Below are 19590 nucleotides of genomic sequence, written 5' to 3'. Positions count from 1 at the left end.
TTCCCTGGCTTCCTCTGTGTGCTTGGGACCCTGCTTGTCTTCAGTTAGACTGTGAGCAACTCAGGGCAGGGCTCAGCTCTGGGCGCCATTGCAACAGAAGCACTGTCCCTTCTCTGCATAAGGAGCTCTCTGAGAGGCCAGCACAAGGAGTGTTAAAAAAACAGCTAGCACAACTCTCCAGCTTTTGCCTGTGTACCATGTGGTGATGCAGGATGCTGGTCCATCTGCAGGTGGCTTGGGACACTTCCATAAACCAAGTTCTGGAGGCTCTCAGCCTGTTCCCTGGCAGAGGCCAGCCTGGGACTTGGCATGGAATCAGGGCCACCCAGAGGATTTAGGGGGCCTGGGGGTCTTCAGTGGCGGGGGGCCCCCCACCGCCGAATAGCCGCCAAAGACCCAGCACTTCAGCAGCGGGTCCCAGAGTGGAAGGACCCCCCGACGCGGGTCTTTGGGGCACTTCGGCGGCAGGTCCCAGAGTGGAAGGACCCCCCACCGCCGAAGACCCGGAGCGGAAGAAGCTCCAGGGGCCCGGGCCCCACAAGAGTTTTCCAGGGCCCCTGGAGCGAGTGAAGGACCCCGCTCCAGGGGCCCCGAAAAATTCTCGTGGGGGCCCCTGTGGGGCCCGGGGCAAATTGCCCCACTTGCCGCCCCCCCGGGCGGCCCTGCATGGAATGGGCTCCATGCACAGAGGCTTCTCTGGATGGAGGGGTTCCTGTCTGAAATCAGCTCTGTCAGGCTTCTCCCTGCAGGACAGATGAATTTACTGCCTCTCCCGCTCTGCAGAAAACCATCAAGGAGTCAGGTGGCAAAGGTGAGAAGCTGCTGTCGGGCCCGTGCCAAATAGCAGGGACATTCCAGCCCAGAGACAGCTGCACTCACTGATGTGTATGCGAGAGGATGGGAGAAAGAGAAGCGAGATGTAGGGGAGGGTGGAGGGAGGAGAGGAAGAGCACGGCTAAAGAGAGGCAGGCTGGGACACTCACCGATCAGGATGAGGATGCAAACCAAGAGTGCGATGAGAGCTCCGGGGCTCAGCGTTGCCGACATGACGTAGGCTGTGCTGTTACAGGACTGGATGGCCCCTGTGCTGTCACAACCACACACCCGGATGGTCAGAGTCCCCGTGCTGCTCAGGGCGGGAGGCCCACTGTCCACCACCAGAATGGGAAGGAAGTAAATGTCCTGCTCCTGGCGGTTAAAGCCCACTCTCTGCGTGTGCACCGCGGCTGTGTTGTCTGGAAAGAGCAAGAAACCCACAGGCAGTATCACCGCCAGTGCCCACAGAGAGCTTCATCAAACAGCCCCGGCCCCCTACTGCCAGCATGAGACAAGCATGCCATCCCAACCGCCCTCCTCACCATGCTGCTCCTCCCACGCTTCCTCTGGCTCTGCCATTGGGAAAAGCAGCAATGCCTTCAATCCACCAGCAGGCCTGACATGCATTCTCAAACATGTAGAGCAGGTGCCTATGCACCCAGCTGGCATGCACACTCCCGCAGGAGCTGGCCTCTTCAGACTGCACTGAAAATACGGCCTAGGAGTCTGGTTTGCCTGAATTCCCACACAAGCCCAGTGGCCTGTGGCAGTCTGGCACCCTAAACCAAGTGCATGGCACAAAAGTGAGACTAATAGTGACAGAGGGAGATGAGAGGCAGCAGCAGCAGATGGCTATCAAACACACGGGTAAATAACACAAGGAAAGCAGAGGAAACACAAATATTTTCAGAAAACCTTCTGATCGCTCTGGTGTCCATGACGAGGTTCTCCTGGAGCAAGTTACCAGGCCTCAGACACTGAGAGGGGATCAAAGATACAGCTCCTGGGCCAATTGGCTCAGTCCCTTAGCCAGGCAGGACTCGGGGGAGGACAGGAGCAGTCTGAAACAACGTTTTCCTTGTCCCCATGTGTCAACATGCACCTGGAGCCATGGGCCAGGCCTATTGAGAGATTCCAAGGCCAACAGGGGCCATTATAATTGCCTAATCTGACCTTTTGCATAACACAGGCCACAGAACTTCCCCAGAACGATTTCTAGACAAGACCTAGGTCTTAGTCTGAGGTTCGGGAGTGCTTCAGGGCCACCTCCGAGCTTCCTAAGGGGCAGGAGGAACTCTTCGTAAGCTTCCAGCCAGTCATGTCTTCTGCCACCCCAGCCTCAAGGTGCTTTAACAATATTTAAAGAACACAATCCATACCGAGGAGAACAGAGAGTAACAACCAACCCCCAGGCAAACAGTAGCCATCTGCTGTAATGCCAGCTGCTTCCTGGGCACTGACACTGGCCTGGAAACTGGGAGAGTGATTCTGGCCCATGATCCAAGCTATCTGGAGCAACAGGACTGGGGAAGGGGGATGGGGGATGAGGGACGGCATGGCTGCCTTTCCCCACTTCTGGACAGTCCTCACCACGGGAAAGCAGAAGAGAAGAAATACAGGAGGACCACCTGCACTACCAATGGAAGAATTGTAACCAAATGTCAGAAGTGGCTGCTGAATCTGCCTGCCCTCTTTACTGAAATGTAAATGGCCCACTGACAGCAGGGTGGCCTGCTGCATGCAAACTCCCTCCCTATCCCAGCTGATGTTTACTGGCCTGAGTCCTTTCTGTATCAATCAGCTTTTTGATTGGCAAAGACATCTGCTCTAATTGTGGCTGTTGTGCCGCCTGCCATTATGGAAACGGGCATATGGACTGGGAGCTGTGCGGGCTGAGAAGTCACTGACGGGGCAGCATCTGTGCGAGTCAGGGACAATGTGCTGACCATGCAAAAACCAGGAAGTAAGGAGTCCATGGAGTTGGTGTTGTTCCTGCTTTGAGCAGGGGGTTGGACTAGGTGACCTCCTGAGGTCTCTACCAACCCTGATAGTCTATGATTCTATGAGCTGTGGCCACGGGAAAGGCCTATGACCAGGAGATCGGGACAGGCCTTAGAGAAGTTGTGAAAGAGCAAGAGGAGAACAATGGAAAAAAACCAATGGGCAGAGAACATTATGGTGAGGGCAGAACCCACCAGCAGCCAGGGGCCGATTTCCGTCCTGATCCGGCGGTGCAATGGGGCCAGAAACAAGAGAATCTGGCCCCATGGGAACTGCCCCAGAGTTCTTGGGTTGCACAGAGCTGGTCTAGTGGCTCTACCACTCCCCCTTGGCAGGCCTGGGAGTAGTTGGGGAAAATGAGGCATGGCAGGACTGTCTCAATGCCCCGGCTCTTCTTGGGATCCTGGAATAGGCCCTTGCTTAGGTAGAGGCTGGAGAAGCCAAGGCTGCTCTAACTTACACCAGGGACTATCGGCGCCACAAAGGGGGAACAAAGTCCTGTGCTGAGCAGTTCGGTCACACCCAAGAACTGGGGTCAGGGCTCACCCTGCCACTGTCCTGATGTGTGTCACAGCCATCACTTAGTCACACACACTTTGGCCTGAACACTTTCTGGCAAGGTCCCTGTTTTCCAGGGCTTGGTCTCCTGAGTGAGACTCTGCAGCAGACTCAGGTACATTGTGAGGTTTTTATTGACTAAATACATCAATGCTGGAAGTAGTCAACACAGCTTCCCTTCTGGCACTTCCTGGGATATTCTGCTCCTCTCTCGTCACTTCCCTACTGAGGGCGGGTGACTTTTATAGCCTTCTTCCACCACTCATGCTCATACTCCTGCCTGTTGTGCAGGCTGGTCGCCCCCGTGGTCGTCTTCCATCCACAATAACTGCAAGAGCCAGCTTACCGATCTAGCTCTTGCGTCTCATAGCCTAGCCTCACATCCCCCAACCGGTTCTTAACTGGAGCAACCCGTACTAGGCCCCTTACGACCCCATTTCATTTCCTGTCACAGTGCCAACTACTCGACCATGTCAACATCCTCATTTCCATTGCGGAGACATACTGATTTCCTTTCCTGGGGGTGCCCAAGTCGCTGTTCAGTACATTACGATGGGCTGAATTACAGTTTTATGCACTCTGTCTTTTAACTTTATTGGTATCTTTTTGTCACAGAGAACTGGGGTCTGCTCCCACCACGCAGCTTTGGTTTTGTTCTGAGTATCACTCAGGAGGACACCATCAGCAGCAACCATTGACCCCAGTATTTAAATACTTTCACGCTTCTAGGCAATTGGCCTGTGATGTCCTTTATAGTGAGTCCTCCTCCTGCAGTTAGCACAGCCTGTCTTACCAGCCTTGAGTCTAAGCCCAGCCCACTCACAACTACGTTGCCACTGTTCAAAGTTGGCTTATAGGGTCTCTCAATCTTCTGCACACATCTCTGAGTCCTCAGCGAACAGCATGTTCCCAAGCAGCTAGCTCCCTTCCTATCTTCTCATTTATCACGTCCATGACAGGCACAAACTAAAAGGGGTGCAACGCTGACCCGAGCTCCAGTACTTACTGGAATTTCTCTCCTGTAGCCCCTGTTAGTTGGCTAGTCCCACCATTGTACATATCCGGGGTCAGACAAAAGTACCTTCTGGCACACTGGCTCTTGCAAACTCCACCAGGCTGGTTTGTTGGTACACAATCATACGCCTTTTCCAGGCCCACAAAGACCATACCCAGCTGCTGTCTCTTTTCTCTGAACTTCTCCATGAGTATTTGTAGCACAAATTCGGCATCAGATGTGCTCCTTCCCAACATGAATCCATATGGACTGTTCCAAATTTAAACCATTCCACAGAGATGCTTTTCAAAAGCCTTCTACCACACCTTCATAGCATGTGACATCAGCTTAAGTGGGGGATCATAAACACACAGTGTAATATCTCCTTTATGTTTAAAAACAGGCAACACAAAGCTTTGATGCCATTCACCTGGTATTTTCCCTTTCTTCAGGGAGATTGCTCCCCTGTTATCAGTTTGCCACAGTTCTCTGTATTACCAGCGGATAACTGCACTGCAGCCATTGTCAGGGAAGCCAGAGGCTTTGGCACCTGGGCAGGGGGCAGTTGGGATGTCCAGCACATGGGAAACAAGAAAAAGGCATCTCCTCTTCTCCTTAGGACACAGAACCTTCTTTAAAGAGCTCACTCAGAATGCGAAACACAGGGCAACGGATTAGCTATAGCACATGCCATAATGCTGACGTTATTCTGAACTCAGACAGGGCCAACATTCACAGGAATTCCTTTGAATAGACACCACACAAACAGATACTGGTTTTTTAACCATGTTTCAACGTATTAGAATTTCCCCTGGGATATGTTGTCAATGTGTCAATGCGAGTGCCAAGCTGGGTGAGGTCTCTCTGCAATTGAGCCCCATGAGCCTGCATCAGTGGCCGTGGCAGAGCAACCAGGTCTTTCACTGTGGTGTAGACGCACCCTTTATGCCATGAGCTTTGTAATTCTCAAGTTGTTGCTCTTGTGGGATGGCCTGCCTCAGGGTATGTTACACTGCAATGGGGCTGGGCTGGGTCAGCTGGCTCAGGCTGCAGGGCTATTAAATTGCAGTGTAGACCTTGGAACTCAGGCTGGAGCTGGGGTCTGAGGTTGCATGGGGGGGGGCGTGTCTCAGAGCCTGGAGTTCCAACATGAGCTCGAATGCCTACACTGCTACAATGCCAAGCCCTGTGAGAGGAAGCAGCAGCCTGTCTGTAGGAGTAAATGCTGAGGAGCTGCCATGAGCTGTGAAGTTTTGTTTATTGTTATGCGAACCACTTGCATACAGGTAATAAGATCCTTAGCTTGCTGCTGCTGCCTCGTCTGGCTGTGGTGTAGCAGGAGAAAGGGAGGTATAAACAATATTAACATCACTGTCATAGCAGGGGGCTAGGACTCCATCTCTGCCCAGTTTAGCTAGACACCAAGTTAGGTGCTTGGACACTGTGAAGTAACAGGATGGAGAAGCACGCTGTTATATTAATTTTAATAGAACACTTGCCAGTCCATGGGAAACTCAGAAGTTCTGCCCATCTGGACCCAATGGACATTATCAGGGGTTTGGGACATACCAGCAGGGAATATGCACAAGCCTATTAATAAGCCTGAGAACTTAGGGCAGAGAAATCTTGGCTCAGTGGGTCTGACCCTGGCCCCTGTCTGGGGCTTTCTGCTCACCGCCAGATCTGGGTGAGGGACTGGTGCCAGGCCAGCTCTTGCTCCGAGATGTTTCTCGGATAGGAGTTTTGAACTTTGGAGCTGTTCCAGTGTCTCAGGCAGACACCTATTTAGCTCTTTGTAAATATGTACTTAGCACCAGTTCCTAGTGTTGTTTGGGAAGCACATCAGAATGCTGACAACACCCATTTTGTTTACAGTCAGCTCCAGCTCACGTTAGAGAAAGACCTGGTACAACACACCGATTTTCAAAATGATTTGTATAAATACAAAATACTCACTAGAAATACGCGAGTCCCTCAGTGAAAGGCAGCTACTAACTTCAGCTCTGATATTGATGGAACGACACATGCAGCACTTTGAATCACTACGTCCATCCAACACTACCCCTCACCCTCCCCCCGAAATGTAGGGATATTAAAGAAGGTTTATATTAGACATGGTTTATATGAAAAATGACTTATTGTTAATTGATGCCTTATAACTAAAGGTTTATGTTAAAAGTAAATTTGTGATTCTAACCTGCAAGCCACCAGCTGTGTCTGTGTGAAGCCTGCTCAAAGAAATACTTTATATAAAACTTGTTAAACATTAATTAACTCTAAGTAAGCCAAAACAGTAGCTGTTATAGTGCATAAATAGAGACCCCCACCCTCTGTAAGTTTTCATCTCACTTTATCTTTGCTTGTTAAAAGACAGGGAGTCTCACATAAATTGGTAACACCCCAAAAAGTAAAGAGACAGTGAAATAGATGTGATTAAGATAGAGAATGTATGTGACTGAATGGTTAGGGAGTCACCAGCCTGAAGAATTCAGTGTCGGCTGAAGAAGGTGTCAAGTGGGATCAACCAGATGACCCCCGGAGGGCAAACTGGAATCCACCCACCACACCTCAAAGAAAGGAAAAACAAAACATCTAATAACATGGAGCCAGCCACCTGCTGATTAATTTAGCAACAGCAGAATGAAGCAACTCCTATGAACTAACATAGGGAAAAATCCCTATAAAACTGGACTCTAAAGAATAAGGACTTTGAGTCTATGGTTCTGCTGCCAGCCTCCAGGAGCATCAGATGCATCTGACACAGACTCGGCTCCATCCTCATGACCAAGGTACCTGGCCAGTAACTTGGCATGAGCAACATCTAGGCTGGTAACTATAACATCTATACAGAACCTGAATGAATGATTGTGTGAATGAATATATATATGTGTGTGTGTGTGTGTGTGTGTGTATAAGAAATAAGTAGTGATAGAAATAAGTAGTAAAACAACGTTGTTTGCTTTTGTCTTTTGCTTTACTATTATATTTACAATAAATGTGGCATCTTTGCCTTATCCCTCTTAATAAGATCCTGCTGGTTTTTATTGGTATAACAGGAAGGCAAAGAGGAAGCATTTTGATTGTCCTGTCCACAAAGTCAAAACAAAAGCAGCCAACAACATTTAAATATTTCAGAGAGGCACAGCCCATGGAGGTGTTGGAGACCTTCCACAGACACACATAACTCAATAGCAGATAGTGAGACAAAATTAAAAGACGAATACAAAACTCTTTATTTCAAACTGCCGAACACAACATTTTCTCTCCCTGAGCAGGGCCAAGCAAGCACTGGATCCAGAGTGGAGACCCACACAGATCTTCATGGCTATAACAAAAGCAGAAAAGGCCTGGTAGTTTATTGAGCTCATCACCAAGCCAACGCTGGACTATTGGTTAGACAGTCTGAGAGCTGCAACATTAGGCACTTTTCCCAGATATTCAGCCTCCATTTCCCTTTGCTCAGTTTAATCCCATAACTAACCCCACATCCCCTCCTTCTCTCCTTGCTTGGTGTTTACATCCTTCAGTAATTTGTAGACAGTTCTCCTGGCCCCTCTCCTTAGCTGTTGCATAGCCAAATAGTCACATGTATCCCTCTGTCTTCACAGGTCAGTCCTCTCCTCTGGCCCCATCATCATTATCTTTGTAATGGCTCTTCTCTGAGCATCTTCACATTTGCTAATTCCTTTGCAGAACTGCGATGCCTTGAGCAGAGGGCAGTATTCTCTCAGCAGGTACCATCCTACCAGTGCTGTGCCACAGATGATCATTGTGAAGGTAGTCCCAAAGCCACCACAGGGGTCAAAATTATCTTCTTCGTCCACAGCTTTTCAACTTTGAGGTGACAATGGGGTTATCTGTATGGTGAAGTATTTGGGGCTCTTCCATGCTGGCATGTGTTTGCTGCCTGGCACATGCTAGGCAGTAACTCTTGTATGCATCGTCCTCTGCTTGTGAAGCCCACAAACCATTTTTTCCCCTCGCTACCATCTTACATTTCAAGCACTTCCCTTCTGTGCTGTCCCCAGATTGCCACGTACTGCCCTCCTCCTAATCACCTGGGCGATTGCTTCCCACGTACGCCACGTCACTTTTCCAGAGAGTGTCCTCTGTTATTTCCTGCCCATGTCTCGCTCGCCTTGAGGACCAGACTAATAAAACAGGGCCCAAATCTGCGTGAACGAAGTGTCCAGAACCCAGCCCTTGTTACTGGTACAGAACAGGAAAGCTTGGGAACACGAGCTAGTCACAGTGATGCCCATGTCACAAGCAGGTGTAGTAAAACAGTGAAGTCTCTCGGAGTCTTTCTGCAAACAGACTCTGCTGATGACAGCAATAGTTCTTTTTTCATAAGTCAATTGAAAATAGGAGAAAAAAGAAAGCAGATGAGAGCAATCAAATCTCTGGGTTGGATTTTCAGATCCTCGCTCCTCCTGCACTCGCCGGGCTAGAATAAGCATCTGTCTTCCCCTTCTCCAACAGCTGCTCCACAGCTTTAGCATCCCAGGACATGCAGACTTTTTACTGTATATAACTCCCAGTTCAGTGGGCAACCATACTGCAGTTGTAGCTTCCCTCTGCCTTAAAGGTTTCTCTGAACGGAATAAAATTCCCTTCTCTGACTTCCGTGGCAGGGCTCAGGTCTGGTGGGAAAGAATTCTTGATTGTTTGCATTTTACTTCTTCCTTACCCAAAATTCTCTGAGCTTCAGGCATCATTACTGCTCTGGCCCCACTGCCGCCTTCTTTGCCTGGGTGGGAATGAAGTGCTCCCTTTCCCGCTCTGTCAGATCAGTTTCTATGTCATGCAGAGTGGGTAACAGAATCGCCACTGGAGCTGAAGTATCTGTTACCTCTATCCTCAGGCACTCCTAGAATCCGGATTGTTAAGATTTCCAAGTCTCCCATCACCCATTATGCTGCTCTTAATTAGACCTTTGGAGAGTTGAGACATCTGCGTGTCTAGCCCCTAAGCTTTGGAGTTGGTAGGCTTCATGTGTCACTCCGTATTATCTACCAGACTTTCCAGGCTGCTGAGATGAGATTCCCTCTACTATCCCTTCCAATGCAGTTAATATTTCTTGGAGAACATGATTTTTGGCCATAATTGTCTCAAATGCTTCTCTAATCGATTTGCTCAGGCCAGGCACAGCCAGCAGAGGAGAGGCAGGAGTCCTAGGATAGTGCAACATCTGGAAGGCCACAGACTGGACGGGGCAGAAAGTCAGCTTTTTCCATTCTATATTTGCCTTTAGGCATCTTAACTGTTGTTCTGCTTCCTTCCGGACATGGCCACCCACTGGCTGTGATGCTGCGAGGAGTGTAGAACAATGCTGCACAGCTGGAAAGGTTCACTTCAAAGCTTCATCTTTCAACATGGCGCTAGCAGATGATGCTAAGAGCGAAGCAGGCTCAGTCTGCGGTGTTAGAAGAACAGGGCCCACGTGGCTTTGTCAGGATGGACTCAAAGCCCTGTGGGATAGGAGCTTGTATGGGGACTGGGTAAGAACAACACAACAAAGAAGCTGGCACAGAATGTGAGTAAGCGCTCAATGAGCTCCACCCCGACTCGCGGTTTTGCAGCTCAGCAGTAAAGTGAGTGAGTGAGCGCCCTGAAAACACTCAGGAAGAGCAGCAGCAAAGCAGGGTGACCCCTGCGGATACAAACGAGGGAACCATTACCAAAGCCCCTGGCTCTCACAGACAGGATAAGCGGTAAGTCAGCCAAAGCAAATGGTCCCTACTGGCTCTCGCTTTAGGCCCTTTCTTTCTCTGATCAAGAGGAGCATCAGCATTTCTGGAAGGCAACCAGGGCTCAGCCAAGGAGGCTGGGTCGATCGTAGCAAGAGAGTGGGTGTGGCAGAGTGTGGGTGTAGGAAGCAGCGAGTGTGGAGAGGGCAGGGGGAGTGGGAATATTAATCAGGGTCTTTATTTAAAAGGCCCCTTGGTGGGTTGTGTCTGGGGGCCGGGCCACACGCCTTGGGAAGGGGGAGAAGGAACAGGTCCCGCAGCAAAGCCTGGCCCCTGGGTGGGGCAGGCTGTGTCTGTGGGGACATGGCTCTTCTCTCACCTTTTTATTCACACCCTCGTAGATCAAGCTCATGGCTGGCTGGGCCCCTGTGAGATTCCAGACCAGCCCTAGCATCTGGGCCCCAAGCAGGGAGCCCCTCGGTGACTTTTCAGGCTCCAGGGGCTGAAGCATGGAGGGCAGGAGACTCTCTCTCCCCTCTGCTCTCAGTGACCACCAGTGGGGCCCAGCAGCCTGGAGCCTCCAGGGAGGGTGGCAGAGGAAGGGGGGGGCTTTGCCTGCCGTTCCAGCTGCCGGTGGATTAGCGGCCCGGATTCAGCACTAGGGATTCAGTGAATGCCGGCTCTGGAGCATGGGATGGTGGGGCTGACTGAGCTCATTTCCCATATGAAAGTGGGGCCTGAGGTAAAATGCTGGAGCTTCTGCACTTTCTGGTGCTGCAGAACAAGGACAGCGGGTCCTCTCAGTGGCTGCGCTGCAATGACGACGTCCCAGGGCCAGTTTCAAACTCCTTCTAGCACAGCATGGCTCAGAGTAGCCTCTTCTCTCCATTCTGCTACCACCCCAATGCACTTGCTCCATACGTTGGGAGGTGCAGGCGGTTACTGTGGGCGACTTGGGGCTGCACATGCAGCACTATCACATCTCAGCAGGGAACTGATCGTCCCTCTCTGTGAAGGGCCTGCGAAATGGCCCCGTGATCTTTCGTTCAGGACTGGGCCCCTCAGTTCCAGAATGATGCTGATTAATTGGAAGGTTCAGAGAAAAGCAACAAAAATACCAGGAGGGCTGGAGGGGCCGAATAAGGATGAAAGAGGAACATGGCTGAGCGTGCCTCACAGAGCCAGCTAATGCGAACCGGCAGCTCTGCTCAGAGCGTAAACGTGCCTGCGGGGGAGCGGCGTTGGGAACTGTTCAGAGTGGGACAAAGGGGTGTAAACTAGGAGCAAAGGGTGACAGCAGCAAAGGAAAATGGAGCCTGAGGCGACGTCATGTCTACATTGTGCGGCTGCCCCACAGCACAGACCACGGGGGGGTCAATTACACAGCGCACCAAAGCGCTGAGCTCTAACTCGGCCATGTGGACGCTGCGGGCACAAACTAAACGGTACTTTCTTCGCGTTAACGTCGCCCTTGTTCAAACAGTGTCACGCTTTGGTGTGCCCGGCACTTCACACCCCGTAGGCTGCACTGTGGCACGGCATGGACATAGACAGACTCAGATTCCATTTTCCTTTGCTTTATGTCAGCCCTTTGCTCCTGGTTCATAGAATCATAGAACCACAGAATCTCAGGGTTGGAAGGGACCTCAGGAGGTTCTAGTCCCACCCCCTGCTCAAAGCAGGACCAATCCCCAACTAAATCATCCCAGCCAGGGCTCTGTCAAGCCTGACCTTAAAAACCTCTAAGGAAGGAGATTCCACCACCTCCCTAGGGAACCCATTCCAGTGCTTCACCACCCTCCTAGTGAAAAAGTTCACACCCTCTTGTCCCACTGGCCCTGTAAGCCACACTGTGGCACAATGTCCCTGTGTGTCAGAGACCCCCCGAGAGGGAGTGCCATCACTTGGGCCATTGAATGCAGTGCTGGAGAGAGCCCTAGAGAATGGACTGTGTGGTGCAGCTGCGCCTGGCCCCCGGGGGACAGGATGGCAGGGACAGACCCTGGCCTCTGAGGGATAGGCTGGGCTGGGCTTTTGTCATTTTGACTCTCTGAGTTCTGCCTGGTTGGGCACTCTCCCATCCATGGCCACTGGCCGTAATGTCTCCTGCATGTCCTCTCTCCTCTGCTGGATGCTGTCTGGGGTCACTGAGCACTAGCCATGCCCATTTGAGGACTTTGGCAAAATCACTGTCCTGGCTACATAGAGAAAGAAACTTCCTGCCTGAATGCCCCAGGGGGAGCTGGCTCTGGGGATGGCAGGAGGCAGCCCAGGAGCCATCATGCTGCCATAGGCAAAATGGCTCAGGGGTGCCTGGAGACACCATGTCCTGCAGTACTCCGGCTCTCAAAAGCCTGCTGACAATTGTGGCGTGTATGTAAGAGGACGGACTGAGCCATGACCTCATCTCTGCGGGAGGCATGGTGACCGACTTCCCTTAAGCACTCAAGGGAGTGCAGGAGTATGTCTGGTCTGCTCCGGGGGGTGGTTTCTAGGATGGAGAAGGGGCTCCCCACCCTCACAACACAGTATGCTGCCTCCTCTCCTGGCTGGTGTGCAGTGGTTGTGAGCAAAGCTATGGGCCCAGCCCCACTCCCCTCTGCAAAGCCCATGTAAATAGTCCCATGGGGGGAGGTTCGGCTAGGAGGGCAGAGTCACCCCTCCAGAGCACACCTATGGAGGGGCGGGGCAAGGGAAATGCCTATCTGTGGATCCGAAGGGCAGACTGTCCCATCTCCCTGGGCCTGCCCCAAGAACCGCTGTCCCTGGAGCCTCCACAGGGTGCACTCTGGGTAGTCGGAACCCACCTGCATTAACTCTCAGCATCCTGCTCCTCTCTGCACAGTGGGTCCTTGGCTGCTCAGCTGCCATGCCTGCCTGCAGAAGCGGGGGCAGGATCCGGGTCATTAATTTTTAAAAGGAAATAAATTTTCACTCTGGGCCATTCCGTTTCCCCTGGTATTTTGCCATCTTCTGCGGAGCGTAATTGTAACTGGGTTAGATGCTACGGCTCAGGGGCCACCTTCCATCCCTCCCCTATTAGGTTTAGGCATATCCCAGCAGTTCTCAGCTCTAGCACATCTCTGTAGGATCCCTGGAAGCTTCTCTCAGCTATTAGAATAGAGGCATGCCGATCCCCTCTTGCAGCTAGGGACAACACCTTTGCATTCTGCCGCCAGTGGGACAATTTGGCATTTGGTGTGTGCAAACAAATGTCACTTTCTAATAGCTGAAAATCTAATGCTCTGCTGACCACAGCCTCCTAATCCCATCCAGTCCCTCATCAAAATCCCACTGTCTCTGCCAGGAGCCTCTCTGCTCAGCCTGACAAACTCTTACACAGGGTCAAAGATGGAGAACATTTCCTGAGAGGATTTTGGTCCCTGTCATGCTGAGAGGATGAGTTACACTCCTGATGTTGCTTTCTGCTGCCTAACAGGAAGTGAGAGAAGTAGGTGCAAAAAGATTTAACCAAGAGCTTAGTGAATCCATCTGTGCTGACATCCATCAGTGTCACTCCTTGGCTGCAGCAGCAATATTTATAAATCACGTTTCAAAACGGGCTACAAATTTGTACAAAGAAACAGATGGGCTGGTGGGTAGCAGTTTGTCACCACTGATATTTATATAGAGAAGGAGACAGAGTGCAAGAGGGGCTGAGCCCGGGAGAGAGATGGCAAGAGGGGGGGAGAGAAACTGAAGGAGGCTATAGCAAGGGAATGAGCAGGACCGGAAGGGAACCAAAGAGGAGAGTGCTGGGGAAATTAGATTTGCGGGGGGGTGAAGAGGGGGAATTGGACAGAAGCAAAGGAGGGGAGACAGAGTGAAAGAGTGCAGTAATAATACATCCTCCAGCAGCTTCCGGTTCTTATTATCTAATAAGCCATTGCTCAGCGACGCGTCCGTCAGGGTCTCCAGCAGCCCTCGGAACAAGCCCTGCAATTAAAGCTTGTTTCCAACCAAGGCAGAGAGGTGCTGGGTGACTCAGGCTTTTACTCCTGGTTTAGTGAGATGCCACAAGGAAAGTTTCGGGGATCACTCAGCATGGAAGATTAATTTGCTCCCGCAGAGTGAGCCTCATCGTGCTCTCTGAGGAATCAGTAATCCCTTGCAGTATCAGAGCAGAGAGTCCGGAGAAGGAGCTGTGTGCAAGCAAGCACAGGGCTGCCCGAATCCCCGGGTTCCTCTTGGTTTGAAGTCCGTTGGTGGAGAAGCCCAGAGCAGCATGAACATGGAGCACAAATGGCCACACACTGTCTGGGGGAAGAGGGCGGCTTTTGCCAAGCTCTGATTATCTGAAATGTTTCTACGCATGAAAATGAGGTTGGAAAATCACTAATGCAGCAAAGGGTCACAGTGGATGCTGGGAGCTACAGAGCAACCTCCTGTCAGGGAATGCGCTTGGATAAGCGTAACCTGACTGTGTCAAACAGCCCTGGCTCCCGTGGGGGAGAATCCTGCCTCCCAGGCCTGTCAGAACATTTGGAAGACATTAATGAAGTAACAGACACAGGTGGATATAATTTACTTGGAGTTCAAAAAGTTTTTGATAAAATCTCTCATATGAGGCTATGAAGGAAAATAACACAGGGCATGGGGCAAAATCGTGTGGAGGATTAAAACCTAGTTAGATGATAAACACACAAAGAGACTCCATGAATAGCTGCCCCAAGAGTGGAGAGAGGTTAATTGAGGGTCACCTCGGGTCAGTAATTGGACCAGTGTTATTTAACATATGGTGAAGAGACATTCGTTTCTCCACAGTTAAGAGTGAAGCTTTTAATTGCAACCTGGATTTTGATGCTCTGAACTAGGCCAAAACCAAACCAATCTGCCTGAAATGTCATAGACAGGATTTTAGGAGGGGATAGAGTTCTTCTGGAAGGCAAACTGGATCAAGTTATGGGGAGATGAAGGCTGTGAAAATGGAGGTGGTTTCATTTTTTTAAAACTTCCTTTACCTTTTGTTTTGTCTCCCTCCAACATGGTGCCTTTGGCTAGTGGGCAAGCTTCAGGAGGTAAACGGAAGGTAAATGTTTAGTAGAAGGGTTTTAAGATGCCCCCAGCCACTTGGGTTCCTAGCTGAGCCTGCAATGTGGCAGGTATCCCTCAGATCCACTTACAATTCGCAGTTGGACTCAGCAGAAATGTCAGTCAACCAATAGAAAACTTGACCTGATACCAGGCAGCACCCTCCACCACTCCAGAGTGCATCTCCCCAGGCAAACACAGGGACACGAAGCTCATAGTGTTTAATGCCAAATCAACAGTAAATAAGACCATGACTATCAACAAGATCTGCTGAGACCAGGCCCAACAACATTACAGCCCTGCTGGCCCTTGCCCATCCTATCCCCATGCTACTCAGTGCATCAGAACCAGAAATGAACACTCAGAATGGCAGAAGGCAGGACGTGTATGCAGCAACCCTAATATTTCAGCTCACCCCAAAGGCAGCATGGGATCTGTTGGGCCCACGCATCTACCGTCTTTGTGAGGCCAGACACTCTAACACTGGGGTTCTGCTGTGCACAGGCCCCTGGAGGGTTGAATTTCCTAACAGAGATAGCAGGCAATGACTCTTGGGGCAAGCCTCCTAGATTTAATGAGACACATCAGTGCCCACAGACAGCACCTCTGGGTCCCTGGATGGAGAACTCATGTCTGCTCTTTTCACCGTGGGATTCTCTCCGGTGGTACCAGACTCACCTATGTTTGACGATGAGATGCCACTGGAGCAGCTCAGACAACTAGCAGGAGCAAGTAGCAACATGGGATGGCTCTACTCCTCTCTTATGCACCAGACTCAGGTCATATCAGGCAGCTGCACCCCACCCCTACAGCTCTCACCTTCAGAGTCCCACTAGCCTTTCATCCGGTCTCTGCTAAATGCCGGAAGCTGCTGAGATCACACAGCTTGAACAGACAGAGGATAGCATGTCTGCTGAAAACATTATTTTGACAGTCTGTAAAGCAAGGGGGCAGTCTAGGTCATGTCATCTGAGTCCTGAGAAGGGCAGTGGAGGGTTAGCCAAATGGCAAGATTGAACAGGTGGCAAGGTGCTTGAGTGCCGGAGTTATTTGGCCTGCAGTAGAGGAGAGTTAGCAGGGACTGACAGACAGATTCTGAATCATCAACTGACTAAGCCCTCCAAAGAGACGCTTGCTGAGATTAAGTGAAAGAGCAGAACAGTCAGAGCCAATGAAAGGAAATGCTTCTTAGTGCACCGTAGAGGGAGCGGGTGGAACCCATGCCGCAGAAGGCCCCTTGAGTCAGTTACTCTGGCAGATTATTAATAGTGTTGGGAGGTTTGTAGGCTAAGACCAGGCTGACACTAGCTTTGCCAGTGTAGCTATTCTGATTTACTACCACAGCAAAGCACTTCTAGTGTGGACACAGCTGCACTTTTGCCAGTAAAGCCTATTCCAGTCCCCCGAGCAAAATAAGCTACACTGGTAAAAGCACAGTTTTGCTGGTATAACTGCAAGAGGCTTTGCCAGCACCGCTCTGTCGATCAGGGACCACATCTCTTCACACCCCAGTCAACAGAGCTATGCCAGCAGAAGCTTGTTGTGTAGACCTGGCTGTAGACTAAGGCTTTGTCTACACTACACAGCTTTTAGTGACACAGCTGTGTCGCTAAAAGTCGGGAAGTGTAAACGCTGCCGACAAAATACGTCCACCCCCTAGGAGCTGAGTTTGCGTTATCAACAGGAGAGCGCTCCTGCCGAAAACGAGCCGTTTACACTGCCACTTGCCGTGGCAAAACTTTTGTCTTTCAGGGGAGGGCGGGGCTTTTTTAAGCACCTGTGAACGACAAAAGTTTTGTCGTTCAACTGGCAGTGTAGACCAAGCCTCAATGTGAAAACTTCTCCTGTTTCAGTGCACACCCTGACATGCTGCAGGCAAAAGCAGGGTTTTTCCTGCCAGCTCTGAACAATTGGCCAGGCATGTTGTGGTTGTTTCCACTTCCCCCTGAAGCACTAACAATAGCAGCCAGTGCCAGAGGTGCTATAGGAGACTGGACAGACTGGGAGAGTAATGTGAGCTAGTAACTCCTTATGCTCCAAAAAGCAATAGACTGACATGTCTTAGGCCATGTCTACACTAGCGAGCTGACAGCAGCACAGCTCACTTGTGTAGCCGCTCTACGCTGATGGGACAGCATCTCCTGCCGACATAGCACTGTCCTCACCAGTGCTTCTGTTGGTGTCACTCGTGTGTGTTTTTTCTAGGGCTGTCGATTAATCGCAGTTAACTCATGCAAGTAACTCAAAAAGATTAATCACGATTAATCGCAGTTTTAATCGCACTGTTAAACTGTTAAACAATAGTATACCAACTGAAATTTATTTAATATTTTGGATGTTTTTCTACATTTTCATATATACCGCATTCTGTGTTGCAATTGACATCAAAGTGTATATTATTTTTTACTACAAATATTTGCACTGTAAAAATGATAAAAAATAGTTTTTCAATTCGCATCATACAAGTACTGAAGTGCAATCCCTTTGTCGTGAAAGTGCAATTTACAAATGTAGATTTTTTTGTTACATAACTGCACTCAAAAACAAAACAATATAAAACTTTAGAGCCTACAAGTCCACTCAGTCCTACTTCTTGTTCAGCCAATAGCTAAGACAAACAAGTTTGTTTATATTTACAGTAGGTAATACTGCCCTCTTCTTATTTACAATGTCACCAGAAAGTGAGAACAGGCACTTGCATGGCCCTTTTGTAGCCAGCATTGCAAGGTATTTACGTGTCAGATATGCTAAACATTCGTATGCCCCTTCATGCTTTGGCCACCATTCCAGAGGGCATGCTTCCATGCTGATGATGCTCGTTAAAAAAATAATGCATTAATTAAATCTGTGACTGAACTCCTTGGGGAAGAATTGTATGTCCCCTGCTCTGTTTTACCCACATTCTGCCATATATTTCATGTTATAGCAATCTCAGATGATGACCCAGCACATGTTCATTTTAAGAACACTTTCACAGCAGATTTCACAAAACGCAGAGAAGGTACCAATGTGAAATTTCTAAAGATAGTTACAGCTCTCCACCCAAGGTTTACAAATCTGAGGTGCCTTCCAAAATCTGAGAGGAATGAGGTGCGGGGCATGCTTTCAGAAGTCTTAAAAGAGCAATACCCCGATGCGGAACTACAGAACCCGAACCCAGTGATGAGCTGCCAAAATATTAACAACCGGTTCCCTCCTCCTCACCCCATGAGGGGTCATCCCCCCCCCCGACTCCTGTCCCATCCAACCCCCCCATGTTCCTTGACAGCCCCCCCCATGCCCTATCCACCCCCCTTCCCTGTCCCCTGACTGCCCCTTGCCACCCCATCCAACCCCTTCTCTCATTCCTGATGGCACCCGGGGACCCCTACCCCATCCAACCACCCCTTCTCTCTGTCCCCTGACTGTCCCTGGAATCCCTACCCCTAACTGCCCCCCACCGCCCCATCCAACCCCTGCTCCTTTCTGACTGCCCCCCCGGGACCCTTGCCCCCGTTCAATCCCCCCGTTCCCTGCCCTCTGACCGCTCCGACACTAATCCACCCCCCCAACTCCCCTGCCCTCTATCCAACACGCCCTCCCTGCTCCCTTACTGTGCTGCCTGGAGGTGGGGGCCCAGCTGGGCTGGGGCTGGGACCCTGACGCTGGGGCAGGAGCTGAGCCGCGCCGCCCTGCCGGCTGGACCCTGGGGCAGGCGCCGAGCCCCGCCGCCCTGCCCTGCCGGCCGGACCCCGGGGCAGGCGCCGAGCCCCGCCGCCCTGCCCTGCCGGCCGGACCCCGGGGCAGGCACCGAGCCCCTCCGCCCTGCCCTGCCGGCCGGACCCCGGGGCAGGCACCGAGCCCCACCGCCCTGCCCTGCTGGCCGGACCCCGGGCAGGCGCCGAGCCCCGCCGCGCCGCCCTGCAGGCCCGACCCCGGGGCAGGCGCCGAGCCCCGCCGCCCTGCCCTGCCGGCCCGACCCCGGGACAGGCGCCGAGCCCCGCCGCGCTGCCCTGCCGGCCCGACCCCGGGACAGGCGCCGAGCCCCGCCGCGCCGCCCTGCAGGCCCGACCCCGGGACAGGCGCCGAGCCCCGCCGCGCTGCCCTGCCGGCCCGACCCCGGGCCAGGGCAGGAGCCGAGCCCCGCCGCCCGGCCGCACCTCCCCACCCCCCCGCCCCAGCTTACCTGTGTGCCTGCCTGCCTGCTGCCTGTTCAGGCTTCCCGCAAACATCTGATTCGCGGGAAGCAGGGGAGGGGGAGGAGAAAGGGGGCGGAGCAGGAGAGGAGGGGGAAGTGAGCTTGGGCCGGAGCTTTTGTTAAATAGCCCTTATAGAACTGGTTGTCCTGGAACAACCGGTTCTAAAAGGGCTGCTAAATTTAACAACCGGATCGCGCAAACCGGTGCGAACCGGCTCAAGCTCACCACTGCCCGAACCACCAAAAAAGAAAATCAACCTTCTGTTGGTGGCATCTGACTCAGATGATGAAAATGAACATGCGTCAGTCCGCACTGCTTTGGA

At 51.5% G+C, this 19590-nt stretch overlaps 1 protein-coding gene across 10 annotated transcripts in view; it reads right to left on the bottom strand.

The window, feature by feature from the left end:
• The window catches only part of CDH22 (cadherin 22), a 162327-nt gene that overhangs the window by 48397 nt on the left and 94340 nt on the right, over positions 1 to 19590 (bottom strand). For 9 of the 10 annotated variants that reach the window (XM_044984596.1, XM_044984591.1, XM_044984589.1 and 6 more), the window contains one exon: positions 984 to 1235. In XM_044984596.1, coding sequence (XP_044840531.1) covers positions 984 to 1235 — 252 coding nt within the window. Of the gene's footprint in view, positions 1 to 983; positions 1236 to 12866; positions 12937 to 19590 lie in introns of those variants that run through there. The other variant, XR_006573080.1, reaches the window with a different exon arrangement.

The sequence above is a fragment of the Mauremys mutica genome, chromosome 13 (assembly GCF_020497125.1).
Source record: "Mauremys mutica isolate MM-2020 ecotype Southern chromosome 13, ASM2049712v1, whole genome shotgun sequence".
Lineage (NCBI taxonomy): Eukaryota > Metazoa > Chordata > Testudines > Geoemydidae > Mauremys > Mauremys mutica.
Note: the sequence above shows the minus strand (reverse complement) of the source record. Positions and strands in the feature narration are given on the sequence as shown.